The sequence below is a fragment of the Corvus moneduloides genome, chromosome 5 (genome assembly GCF_009650955.1).
Source record: "Corvus moneduloides isolate bCorMon1 chromosome 5, bCorMon1.pri, whole genome shotgun sequence".
Taxonomy (NCBI): domain Eukaryota; kingdom Metazoa; phylum Chordata; class Aves; order Passeriformes; family Corvidae; genus Corvus; species Corvus moneduloides.
The window spans coordinates 14,351,640-14,364,345 of record NC_045480.1 but is presented as its reverse complement, the minus strand read 5'-3'; the positions used below and the strand labels follow the sequence as shown (position 1 = coordinate 14,364,345).

At 51.1% G+C, this 12,706-nt stretch overlaps 1 protein-coding gene across 1 annotated transcript; it reads left to right on the top strand.

The window, feature by feature from the left end:
* The first annotated feature begins 9,823 nt into the window (after positions 1-9,823).
* On the top strand, positions 9,824-12,483 carry NKX3-2 (NK3 homeobox 2). Its single transcript, XM_032110480.1, has 2 exons — positions 9,824-10,390; positions 10,855-12,483. Exons 1-2 carry the CDS (start codon positions 9,994-9,996, stop codon positions 11,331-11,333), a joined length of 876 nt encoding a protein of 291 aa, XP_031966371.1. The 5' UTR covers positions 9,824-9,993; the 3' UTR covers positions 11,334-12,483.
* Positions 12,484-12,706: the final 223 nt, after the last annotated feature.

Here is a 12,706-nt window from a genome sequence, read left to right as displayed (position 1 = left end):
CGGCGCACACAGGCAGGCACAGGCAGGATCCCTTTCCTGCGGCTGGAGCGCCCAGAGCCTGGGGCAGGTTAGGCAAGACCCTCAAGTGCTCGAGAGAGGAACAAGGAGGGCTCGCGTGCGATGGTCCTGGGGCCACCACTCCTGGGTATCCTGAGCCACCCATCCACCAGCTCCTCCTGAGCTTCCCGCTCTGCACAGCACAGGCAGGATTCACCACTTTCAGCAGAAATACCTTTCTTCAACTCCATATCCATGAGAATGCTGTGTAGCATACCATGCATAAGTCCAAACCCACCCAGAGTTTTGTTTCCAGATGCAATATTAAATTCCATATAACATGGGTCTATCTTTATAGGCGCATCAAACTTATTCAGGAACAGTGCATTTAACATTTTTTTTCTCAAGTGTAATGAGTTGGATTTGGTGGTTTAACACAAGCTATTCATTCCATTCCATTCCATTCCACTCTGCTTCCTTGCTTAGGTCCTTCTCATTTCTCTCATTTTTCAGCCCCCTCTTCCTAACACTTTTCCAGTCTAATTCCCACCATCCTCACTTCTCATCCAACCTGTCTTTCACTGCTCAATGTCCATTTGTTCCCATCCATGCACTTCAGTTCTCTCACAGGATCCCTCAGACCTCAGTTCCCCCTTACCCTTGTCCTTATCCTTTCCCTTGTCCTTTCCCTTTCCCTCATCAGTTTGTTGCATACTCTTGAATCACATATATATGTGATCTCTTCCTTTGCCCTTGTCCTCCTTTTAGTTCTTAAAAAGTCCTTTCTTCAGCTCCATTCTTCTCTCCTCTCAGTCTTTTTGCCATGACCAAGAACTTTTGTGGATGAAAAAAGTACATGGATGTACTGACATTGAACCAGGTTAGACTTTACCTAGGGGGCCTTTACCTTATTTGTACTAACCTGTGAGAGTTAATATGATGAGAGAAGTTGTGAAAATATCAAGTAAAGCAATCATAATTCCCTTTTCCTTAGCCATCCTTATTCCTCATTTCTTTCAGTCAACTCTAATGTGACTAGAGTCACCATTCACACTTCCAGGATGCAGCAAGAACTGGGACAGACTCAACATCAAAAAGCAGCTGAGCCAGCAGGTGGGAAAATAAAACCTGTTCTTCAAGGAAATTATTGAACACTCTCTGCCTCTTGGAGAAAATGCACAGGGGATTTTTCAATGTTGGCTGGGGCCCAGATGCTTGGTCATATGACAAAGGATATGTGTCTAAGTGAGCTACAGCCAGCAGCAACCCAATATATTCATAAACTGGTCTTATCATGAGTCTCAGAATCAACACATTTTGAAAAGTTTATTAAATACAAGAGTATGGCGCTGTGATGCTCACAAGTATCACTACCACATGTCCAAAGGGCTGGGGCTATTCAAACAAAACAATGCACAGATCCCTGTCATGACATTGACTTGTCTTTTCAGTTCCTCTGCTGCTAGACTTGCCTCCTCCTCACTGAAAGGATCTCACTGTTTCATTATCCAGGTGTTCTGACATTTAATATATTCTCTGTAAAAGCAGCTGTTACCTTATCCCAAAGCAGGTACCTGAGCTGCCCAGGCCTGCTTCTGAAGTCACCATGTATTAGAAAGTAGCCCCAGGAGCTGTAGTGGTGCACCTGGCTGTATGCAGTGCAAAGAGCAAGGCATTTGGGGTTGGAAGGTGGAAGTTCTTCCCTATCCTCCACAGACAGCAGGATGTCCACTCTTCCCTCCAGTACGCTGCTGCTCTTCCAGAGCTGCCGACAACTCACAGGGATTCAGGGTCAACATGCAGAGGTTTGTTACAGTTCGCTGTCGAGGTCATACTAAAATAGATAAATTAAACCCTATGTAAGAAATATTATTGTACATGAAGGTCCTTTGCCTTTGGGAGATCTTTGTCCCCTGCACAATAACTATGGGTAAAGTCAGAGATATGGATATCCATGACTGATCCATAGACATATATACCATCCATGTTTGGAATTTCTGGTCAGCCAGACCAAATCATCAACAGTACAAAGATCTTGGACTACAACAGCTTTGTTGCTTCTTTTGCAGAAGACTATACTGCAGACATCTTTTTGGAGCTATGAAGCATAACACTTCATTTTATTGAGTTATATTTCCTGATGGGGGAGCATATCTGGTGCAAAACAATCTTTGACAGAGAGGTGTTGCACAAAGTGTACGGTGTGTGAAAGAAATACAGACAAATCTGAAGTCCTCCGGAGATATGAGAGTTGAGAACAACAAAGACTGTGTTTTAATGCTTCCTACAGGCGGCAGTTTACTATGCTCCTGTACAGGGTTGAAATGCTAGGAGTACATGGATAAAAGCATGGCGTTCTTAATCAGCTCTCACAAAATACAGATGATACTATAAAGCACCAAAAGGTCACACCACAGACTACCCACCTTCCAAAGCAGGGAGAGTAGAAAGCTCTCATTTGTCCTGCCAAAAATAACCTCATTGATACTGCAGGATATCACAATTTGCCATCTTGGAAGCATTCCTTCCAGACAGCACTCCTCTACTTCTCCGTTTCACTTGCAAACATATTTCTGCATCCTTTTGTTGTGGAAAACCTGGAGAAATGAAAGGATTTTCTTAGTTTTCCAAGGAATCCATAACTGATGTTTTGTCTACCTACATTTCTGTCCAACTCACATCACAAGAGTTTTCCACTAAGTCACAGAAATCCTTTAGTACTGGTTACTTTTCCAACCATCTTGTTTACACTTGCTCATGTAAGGGGTAGGGTCCAAACTGCTTTTGTCATATTACACGTTTTTATTTGTCATCTGCCACCTTGATGCACCTAAGGCATCAACCTGTCTTAACATTTTTTTTCTGTTAGGTAAATTCCAAAACATGTCTAGAATGAATTCTAGAAATAGCTACTTCTATGACAGGAATACCCAGAGAACCCACTCAGGAGACAACCTATAATTCAGAACATCTAAAATTAGGCAAAAAAAATACTAATGAAGACAGAAATTCTGAGAGAACAGAATTGAGCATCATAAGGACAAGACAGGGTGCTTATTTGTAGTCATCCACAACTGGCACACTCAAAGTCTCTTTCCTCTAAGAAACACTCAGAAAATATGAACAATACCTGTATTGCCTGCAGACAACTTGTGTCATGTTTGGGTTTTGGTTTGTAATTTTCAGGCAGCCAGTTAAATCTGCAGGTTTACTGAACAAAACAGAGTCACTAATTTATTTGTGAAGTTTATGTAAGTATTTGTATTCTCATTGAGAAAGCCAAAAGACTTGGTGATTTAATGTAAAAGCTGTGTTCAGATGAAACATACAGTCACTGTACATACAAAATCATTGCCAGTGGAAACAACTCACACAGTGAACCTGCTAATTGCTCTAACTTCATAATCTCAACGCTGGATCCAAGCTCTCCATGCTCAAACTGCTTGGCTTGGCTGCTCCACCACAGCTTATAGGGCAAGGCCAGCACTGTGAGCTTGCAAGGCAGCTGCAGGGAAGGACTCCTGTCTCACAGCAGGCAGAGTTGGGGGCCTTTTTTCCACCAGACATGTCACAATGCTCTCACAGAGGCAGGGGTCCCTTCAAAGAACCGAGTCTCACATGGAGTGAGACTCTTGGTCTAAACTGCCTGGCTTCCTTCTCTGCTGGGCAGCACGATGGGCATTCCTGGGGACCAGACCCATCACCCAGTGCAACTGCTGGTGCTCTTACACCTCTGATTGCCCTTCAGATGCAGGAAGTCAATCACACAGGCCTGGATCCAAAACAGGACAGATACTCCACAATTCTCATCTCTGCAACACACCATGTTTGAGACACCTGAGTCAGGACAGGAGCTCCTGAGTCAGGTCTGCTCCTCAGAGCAGGATCCCAACAGCAAGAACTGCATGCAGGAGACTGCCCAAAACACACAGCGAAATGCCACATCCTATCTCCATGGTTTAGGCTTCATATTCAGTGTGAGGAGGATGTGAAACAAATGAGTCCTTGATCTCAAATTCTCAAATTCTGAAATCAATGATCTGTGTAAATTTTTAACTGATAAGTTCCAAACACTACCAGGTTCTACCTTTTGTAGGTGTCTACTCCTGATATGAATAATAAAGAGATAGAAATATTAATATAAAATTACTATTGACTTGCTATCAATAAAGAGGTGACTGTCAGACAAAGAGGTAAAATCACTTTAGAAGTGTAAGCAGTGCCAGTATCCTGAGAGGCTCACTTGATTTACCTAAGCATCAGAAGCAATAAAAATATTTAAATGTTACCCCAGTGTAGGTACTTGGTAATGATTTCATTACCAAGTTCCTCCACAATATGTGAACAGTGAGCTCAACTATTTCAAACAAAAATTAGGAAAGTTTATTACTTTCGTATAGGTGGAAGGGCAGTGGTAAAGGAAACCAGGACTTCATGTGATGTTGTATCAAATAAACATCGAATGATTAACCTGTGCTAGAGGTGTTCCTAAAAGTCTAGAGACTTGCACACAGTAAACACATCTACTGTAATATGGTGAATAGTCATTAAAATGTTCTACTAAATTATAAGGAAAAATTCAGAACAAGTAGATACACTGTATGGATGACTCACACATATGACATAAGTATTTCAACCTGTTTCTACTTTAATTTTTCTATCAGGGACTGCAAATAAAACAGATTAGAAGCTAAATATAGGGTCTACAAAAGCCTTAATTAATTACTGTAAGAAGCACCTGGCCATTTGCACATGCTAATTTGGTTTTTGTTAGTAAAACAAACTATTCTTATCCAGGTTGTATTGCTATCCTACAGGTAACTAATCAGAAAATGAGGAATATATAGCCATTTACTTCTTTAGTAGGAAACCTAGCCTAGAAAAAGCAGCATATTTCAAAAGCTGATGGTGCCTGAAGGCAACTGTGGGACAGGACTCTCAGCGTGTACAGAGCTGGTTGCCTCCTGACATTAATCATCAGAGACAACCATGCAGCTTCACTCCTTCCTGGGAGCACAACGTGGTTAGACAACCCATGTGTCTTCTCCTTTTCAAGGTCTTGCAAGGAGGAATAATTCAGGGGAAACTGCCATGCAGTGAAATGAAATGTTGGTAGGTTTATTTTCATGCTTAGTACTCTGCATGCTAAGCTTTCACTTGTTAGCGTAAAGATGAAGCAACAAGAGGGAGATTTGGTTTGGTTTTCCCAGAAACAGCATCTCTGAGCAATAAAACTGGGAGAAATTGTGTCACTGTATATATGCAACCAGCAAGATTCAAGCCTTATTTTCAGTTTGGTTGTAAACTCCTATAGGAGTGTTTTTGTTTGAGCCTCCCAGGCCTGAAGGACGTGAGCTTTTCCCCATATGAGGAATATGAGCAGAGAAGGGGATTGTAAAGCAGCTATTAAAACCTACTGAGCTAATTTGCTAAAAGGTTGTCAAGTTAGTGAGAACAAAGTTCTCATTGTCAGCATTATATTTGCACATATTCGGTTGAATTCTAAAAATCATTCCAATTTTTCTCTTAATTGTAGAAGGTATATTCTTCTCTCACTCAAGTCTGGAAGCATCTTACAGCTGACATCTCAGCAACAACACAGGGTCCTTATGTCAACTGTAAAAAGGAATTTGGAGACTGAATATTGCAGCAGTTACTTGTATGAGGTCCCTCATGAAATACATGGAGAAATCTTGACAGGAATGTGGTTTAGAGATGTACAGCTGTCACCTACTGTGTAGTTACAGCTACATTTTTTGGAAATAAATTGTTATTATTCAAGAAATAGAGTCAAAACCTGTTTAAAAGCAGATGATCTAAGATTTTCCTGCAAAACAAGTGTCCAGGACATGTTTATGTGCCTTTTCTGTGCAGCCAGAGAGCAGCGCAGCTGAGGTAAAAGCCATGAATGAAATCTTCCCCATTACCAACAAGGGATTAAAATTCCTTATAGAAGGAAGTACTGTTTGTACCACTGCCATCTTCCACCTAAGCCCCTGGAAGACCCAGCAGGAGACTCAGCAAGGATTTGCATTGCTCTGAGTATATCGGGAGGCAAATTAGTTCAGGGAGACAGCTTGTATCTAGGGAAAAAAATCACCTCTAATAAGGTATGGCAAAAGTATTACCTACCACCATGCAGGCTCTGGGAGGTGCTGCCAAGAGGGCTGCAGTGTGTGGTAGCCCCTGGCCATGAAACTGCTTGGCCTGCCTCAGAGCTGAGAAGAGCTTGGAAGGCAGAAATGGTACTGTGCTAGCTTGGCTCTGCCCCAGAACTGGCACATGGAGATTACACCACTAATTATTTTCCCATACTGGGCAAATCCTACCCTGAAGGAAAAGTTATAACGTTTCCTTTTCCCAGTGCAATGTACTCCCACTCAGGGGATCATCTGGGTCTTTTTATACAACGTTATGTATTATGTAGAAAGTGTGTGCTCCTTACAAAGACTTTTTTAAGGTTTTGCAGCCGCCTTTCTTCGTGCTTTCACATGTGATAAAAGGGCTTTCATAAGCTGCCTATGAGCAGAACACATCTTTCCCCATTTCATCACCCCACATGTCATATGCAGTGCTTCTGTGAGCGGGCTGCCTCTCACCTGGGAAGTAAAACGGCTCAGGTGGCTGAGAGAAGCCATCTCACACTGCAGCCAGGCAGGCTCCCCTCCAGCTGTCCAGTTCACGCAGTGGTTTGTCACTGGATACCGGGCACCGGGGCTGTGCCTTGGCACCCGTGTCTCCTTGCCCTGACCGCCCCAGCCCCGCTGTCACCACGGCCCCGACGGGCGCCCCGGTAAGTGCGGGGGCCGAGCGCAGCCCCGAGAGGAGCCCCGGGCCGGGCAGTGCGGCCAGGCCGCCTCTAGGTGGGGCAGCCCGGCCGCCGGCAGGGCCAGGAAGGCTCCGCCGCTGGGCAGCGGGAGGGAGAGGGGCAGCGAGCCGGGCTCCCGGGACAGGGAGCCGGGGGCCTTCGGTGGGCGCGGGGAGAGGCAGCTCTCGGCGGGGTTTGGGCTTTCCCCCGCTGCAATGTAATACAAGTCTGTGAAACGGCGGACCCCTGTGTTACGGTATCTTACGGTGTATCAAGGCTTTTGGCCGCTTCAGACGGCGAGTAATGGGAGGTGTGCAGCTCTTGTCAAGGGTGGAGGCAAGGTGGGAATCGTGCCCCCTCAGACATCCCCGTTTCAGGTGCTGTCCTGCCCCTCTACTGCCCTCACCGCTGCGTCCTCATGCCCGCTCCGAGCCTTTTTCAACGAGGAGAGTTTGCGCCCGGTTTCCCCTTCACACTCTGGGAGGGGGCCCTGTGCCCTCCGCAGGCCGCCCACTCCGGTGCTGCCCCGCGGAGCGCGGCCGGGAGCCGGCTGCCAGCCCTTCGCCCGAGCGGCCAGCGCGGTGCACAGCCGGGCCGCCGCTCTCCCCCCATCCATCCCTCCTTCCTTCCCTCCCTCCCACTGCCCGTCTCCTCGGCGGGGTTGGGGGCCGGGCGAGGCGGGACCACCCAGCTGGCCCCCGGCCGCCACGGCCCCGGCCCGCCGGCCCTGCCCGGCCTCCCTCCGCCGCTCCCCTGCGCTTTACCCCCGCTGCCGCTCGCTCTCCTCCCGGCCTCTTCCTCAGGCATTTCCTCCTCCAAACAGAGGTTTTCTGATCGGAAAGAGGGTGCAGAGATCACCCGAGAGGCGGAGGAGAGAAAAAAAAATTAGGAAAGAAAGAAAGAAAAGGAGGGTGTGTGTGTGGGTGTGTGTGTGTGTGTGTGTGTATGATACCTGAGTAACTTGGCAAAGAATTACAGCCACTGTAAACCATCTGCAGGTATTTTCAACAGTTTGGGCACGAAACTCTGTAAATCAGGGTCTTCGTGGGTTGGAAACTCCCTGTGCCAGAGCTCGGAGATCGGCTGCACCGGGGGAGAGGCTCGTCCTCCTCCCCGCCGCTCGCTGGCCCCCGCAGCCTCCCGTTTTGCCTCGCTCTCGGCGCTCTGCCGCACCTGAACAGAGCCCGACAAAAGATACTCCCTGTCCCGGAGCTCCCCGTCTCCGCCGTGCCCCGAGCCGCTTTCTGGCCGTCAACCCAAACCACGACTCCCACGACCCGCACTTCCAGCCTTCCCCCTTGGAAGAGCGGAGCCCTTCCTCTGTGCCCGCGTCTGAGGCCACGCATCTCTTCCGACATCCCAAATTTCATCTCTTGGCTGTTAAGCAGCCTTTAAAATACTCGTACAGGGCACCCTTCCTAGCCCCCCGTGTATCTTCTCGTAAGTGGATTTCTCTCAGCTTCTTTAGATGCTTCTTGTTTACCTCCAGCTCTAAAAAAATCCCCTTTGGATATTTTCTTAGTGTATCGTGACACCGAAGTCTTCGGTGGCAAAGCGATGGCTTTCCTGGGAAATACCTAGGTAAAAGGTGAGTCCAAGCAAGGTCATTAAAACGGTCTGAGTTTGTTCAGAAAGATAAATCCAGTTCTCGCTTAGTCATGCAGAGGTGCTCTCCAGCTTCGTGCTATGTATGAAAGAGAGATTATTTATTTTACTGATTTAGTTTGGGGGTAAGAATTATGATTGAAAACATTTAATTCATGCCAGAGTCGTTGATAATCAATTATCATTGCTTCGTAGTCTACTGCAAACAGACGCTCATCTCTGTGAGATCAAGTAGGGAGGTGTTAGCGGTGGCCATACGCCTGTGGAGAAGCCCGGTAACACCCTGGGAATTTAGTTCATGGAACAAAGCGGGTTTGCGGATATCTTTCTTATATGCTTTGTCTCCTTTTGTTGCCGCGTTCTCCCAGCACCAAACACCCGTGTTCGTGAAGCGCAGGCGTTTCATTTCTCATCTACCTGCTTGATACCCTTGCCGGTATTTTTATTAGCTCCGAGAACGCCAATAATATTTGAAAAATAGAAAAGCATGATGCTGGGGGGCATATTGTTGTTTTGGCAATGAGTCGCGTGTGTACAATTCACGTGCGTGTAATAGTTTCCAAAAGCTTCTTGTGTAGGGCCGTTTTCTTTTAGGCAAAGCATGGTTTAGGGAAAAGAGTTTAATCTGCGAGAAATTGCTTTCCTAATACGGGCTTTAAAAGCCCCATGGACAGAAGACCATACTTAATATGAGCCCGACCATGTTTTTAAACAAACGAAATGGTGAAAAGCACATTTTTCAAATCTGGCCGAGCCTGATTTGCGTTTACCCTGACAGCGCGAGCGGCCGGGGACTTGGGCTCTCACAGCCCCGTACCGGCGCGGCGTCTCGGCCCCCGACAGACTCCAAATAAGCGAGTTCCGAGGCTCTTCCCCAGCAGCACGCAGCGATGCACGCCAGACTGCGGCGTTGGTCCCGTCCCCGCGACTGTTCCCGTCGGGACGGGACCTTTCCCGGCGCCAGGCTGCGGCGCTCTGCTGAGGCGCGGCGAGGGGGGAAACACCCGAAACACCTCCGAACTATGATCCGACACTCTCCAGGTGGAAGCCGCCGCTTTCTGCTATGCAGAGGGACCGTCCCTTCGATGGTCTCCTCGGCCGCGGGCGCTGGGGACGGCGGGGGTGCCCCGCGGGCCGCAAGGGGTTAAGAGGCGGCGCGCCCCGGCGCGCGCCCCGCGGAGCCGCATCGCCCCGCGGCGGGAGCCAATGGGCGGGCGGGGCGCGCGGGGGCTGCCCAATGGGAAGGCGCGGGGCCGGCGCTGTCAGGCGGCCGTGAGGGATGGCAGCGCCGCCGGCAGAAAAAGCGGAGGGCGGGCGGGGGCGGGACAGAGCGGGGCGGAGGCAGCGCCCGCGCCGCCAGGGACCCGCGGCGGCGCCCGGCGCAGCGCGGTGGCCCCGGCGGCCCCGGCCCTATGGGCGGGCGGGCCGGCAGTGGCGCAGAGAGGCTGCTCCCGCTGGCGCCCGCCCTCCCGGCGGCAGAACAGGGCCCGGCACCGGCGCGGCGGCGGCCGGCGATGCGGTCGCCTAGCTGAAGGCGCGGCGCGGTCCGCTGCTCTCCCGCGGGGCTTGCCCGTCGCCGGGCCATGTCCGTCCGCGGCGGCAACGCCCTGACGCCTTTTTCCATCCAAGCCATCCTCAACAAGAAGGAGGAGCGCGCCCGCCACGCGGCGGGGCGGCCGCCGCCCCCGGGGTCGGCCGGCGGCTGGCGGCTGTGCGGCGCCGCCGAGGACCCGCCGCGCGCCTCGCCCGCCGCCCGCGCCCCGGCCCTGCGGACGCCGGCGGGCTGGGACTCGGACTCCGCGCTCAGCGAGGACCCCGAGGGCGAGCGGCGCTCCGAGGAGGAGGGCGCCGGTGGCCGCGCCCGCCCTGCGGAAGCCACGGGCGGGGGGCGGCCGGCGGCGGGGGAGGCGCAGCCACCGGAGGCGGCGGAGCGGGACGCCGCCGGCCTCAGCGACAGCGAGATGTCGGCCGCCGTCTCAGGTAGGGGCGGCCCCGATGGCGGGTTCTCCGCACCCGCGCGAGGAGGGCGGGAATGACCCGGAGGGCTGGGAACTGGAGATGATCGTGGCTTTCCGCCGGCCCCCCAGGGCGACAGTCGCTTGTGCGACAGGCTCGGTTGTGTTGGGGGGAGAAGAAAACCCAAAACGCGTCCCGCGGGGCGAGGGAGGGCGGATCGGGGAGGGCCTTTGGCCAGGCTGAGCCCGCAGCCCGCCAGAGCGCCCGTCGCTTAAAGGAGAGCGAGAAGCCCCGGCTGCGGGCGGCGGCTGTTCCGGCGACGGGGCGGGCAGCGGCTTGGCGGGCTCTCCGCTCGCCCCGTCGCTGCGGACTGGCCGCAGGGAGCGCACCTGGCCGCCTGTGCGCGGGTGCGGGCCCCTCGAGGAGCGGGGATGCCGCTGTCCCGGTTCCTGCCTGCCCTGACCGCCGTGCTCTCGCCCTGCCCGCAGATCGCAGCCCCCCGGAGGAAGAGGACGGAGCGGGCAAGTGCGGCAATCTGCTGCCGGGGGAGGAGGAGGCGGCGGCGGCTCCGAAACCGCGGAAGAAGCGCTCTCGCGCAGCCTTTTCCCACGCGCAGGTCTTCGAGCTGGAGCGGCGCTTCAACCACCAGCGCTACTTGTCGGGGCCCGAGCGGGCCGACCTGGCCGCCTCGCTGAAGCTCACCGAGACGCAGGTGAAGATCTGGTTTCAGAACCGGCGCTACAAGACCAAGCGGCGGCAGATGGCCGCCGACCTCCTGGCCGCCGCCCCCGCCGCCAAGAAGGTGGCCGTCAAGGTGCTGGTGCGCGACGACCAGAGACAATACCACCCCGGCGAGGTGCTGCGGCCGCCCTCGCTGCTCTCCCTTCAGCCATCCTACTACTACCCCTACTACTGCCTTCCCGGGTGGGCTCTGTCCACCTGCGCTGCAGCTGCCGGCACCCAGTGAGAGGCACACATACATACCCCCCCGGCACCGACACCCCCACCATACACACTGGCAGCCAGAAAACCCATCTTCCCTCTGCCACCTCCCCATCCATGAATCCATCCATTCAGCTTCTCAAGTCCAGAGCCCCAGCTGCAGCTCTCAGTGCCTCGGACAGTATTTATTATTATTATTTTATTATTATTTTTATTATTAATATTTTTGGATGGTTCCTCGCCCTCTCCTCTTTCAACGTAGGACTTCTCGGCCACCCCCACCCTGACCCTCACCCTGTCCCCACCCCGCCAGCTGAGGACTCTTGCAATTTGGCACAACTTGTTCATGGTATCCATGTTGTCAGTGTATTTGGTGTAGACTTTTTGTTTGTGTGTTTTATTTTCCTTCGGATCGGTAGAGACTCGATCTTGTGTGGAGAAAAAGAGAGAGAAAACAAAGGAGAGGAAAAAAAAGTACAATCCGCAAAACCAAATGCAGCTCAAAAGAGGAGATCAAGGACTCCCTCAGTGGATTGTAAGGAAGATTATTTTTGTCGTCTGAGTCCTTGGTCTTCCAACTTGTTGCAAACTGAGTGTGCCTTGTATGGTGCTGAATGTAAGGAACCCTCTTTCAGGTCCCCCCTGCTCTTGTTGCCCATGTTATTCCTGTACTCCATGATCCCTGGCAAAGGATAAATATGTCACAAAAGGGTGAGATATATCAAAACTCCTGACTTCTTGTTTTCCTTTTTTTCCTGAGATCTTTCCGTGTTCGGGGAGGGAGGAGTTATGGATTTTTCGCACTTTCCAGATGTATTAAAGTTGTTGTTATTATTTTTATATTCAATGTGAATATTTCTAGTCAGGCTTTTTAAGAAATCGATGTAATGGGAAACTTTAATACCATCAGTGCCTTTTACAGTTCTTCTGCAGAGCTCTCCTCCAGGGGCAGGGATTTCTGATCTGCTCAGCAATGTAATTACAGTCTCTTTCTTCCAAGGTAACTCGTTGCTTTTTTTTCCCCTTCTTTTTTCCCCCCCCTCTATTTCTCTTTTAATGGCACTGTGCACTCAACTAGATTATTTACTACAAATGAATTGTGAATGTTTGTAAGCTACCCGCTGTACTTGTTTTGTTGGTTTTTTTTTAATTTATAAACTTTAGTTTAACACTTACCTCTGCTGCTTGTGTCGTTCATGAGAGAGGACACGGATTTCCCCAGTGATATTTTTTTCCACGCAGCAGACCTCAGGCCGTGGTTCAGACCACATCCCTCCTTTTTCCGCTTGCACAGAGGCAGGTGGTGCGAATCGTGGAGTCTGTCGCAGATCTGGGCCGCCTTGCCTGGCTGTACCGTGCAGCGCCGATGCCCCTTCCCTCAATGGGAGATGGAGGGGG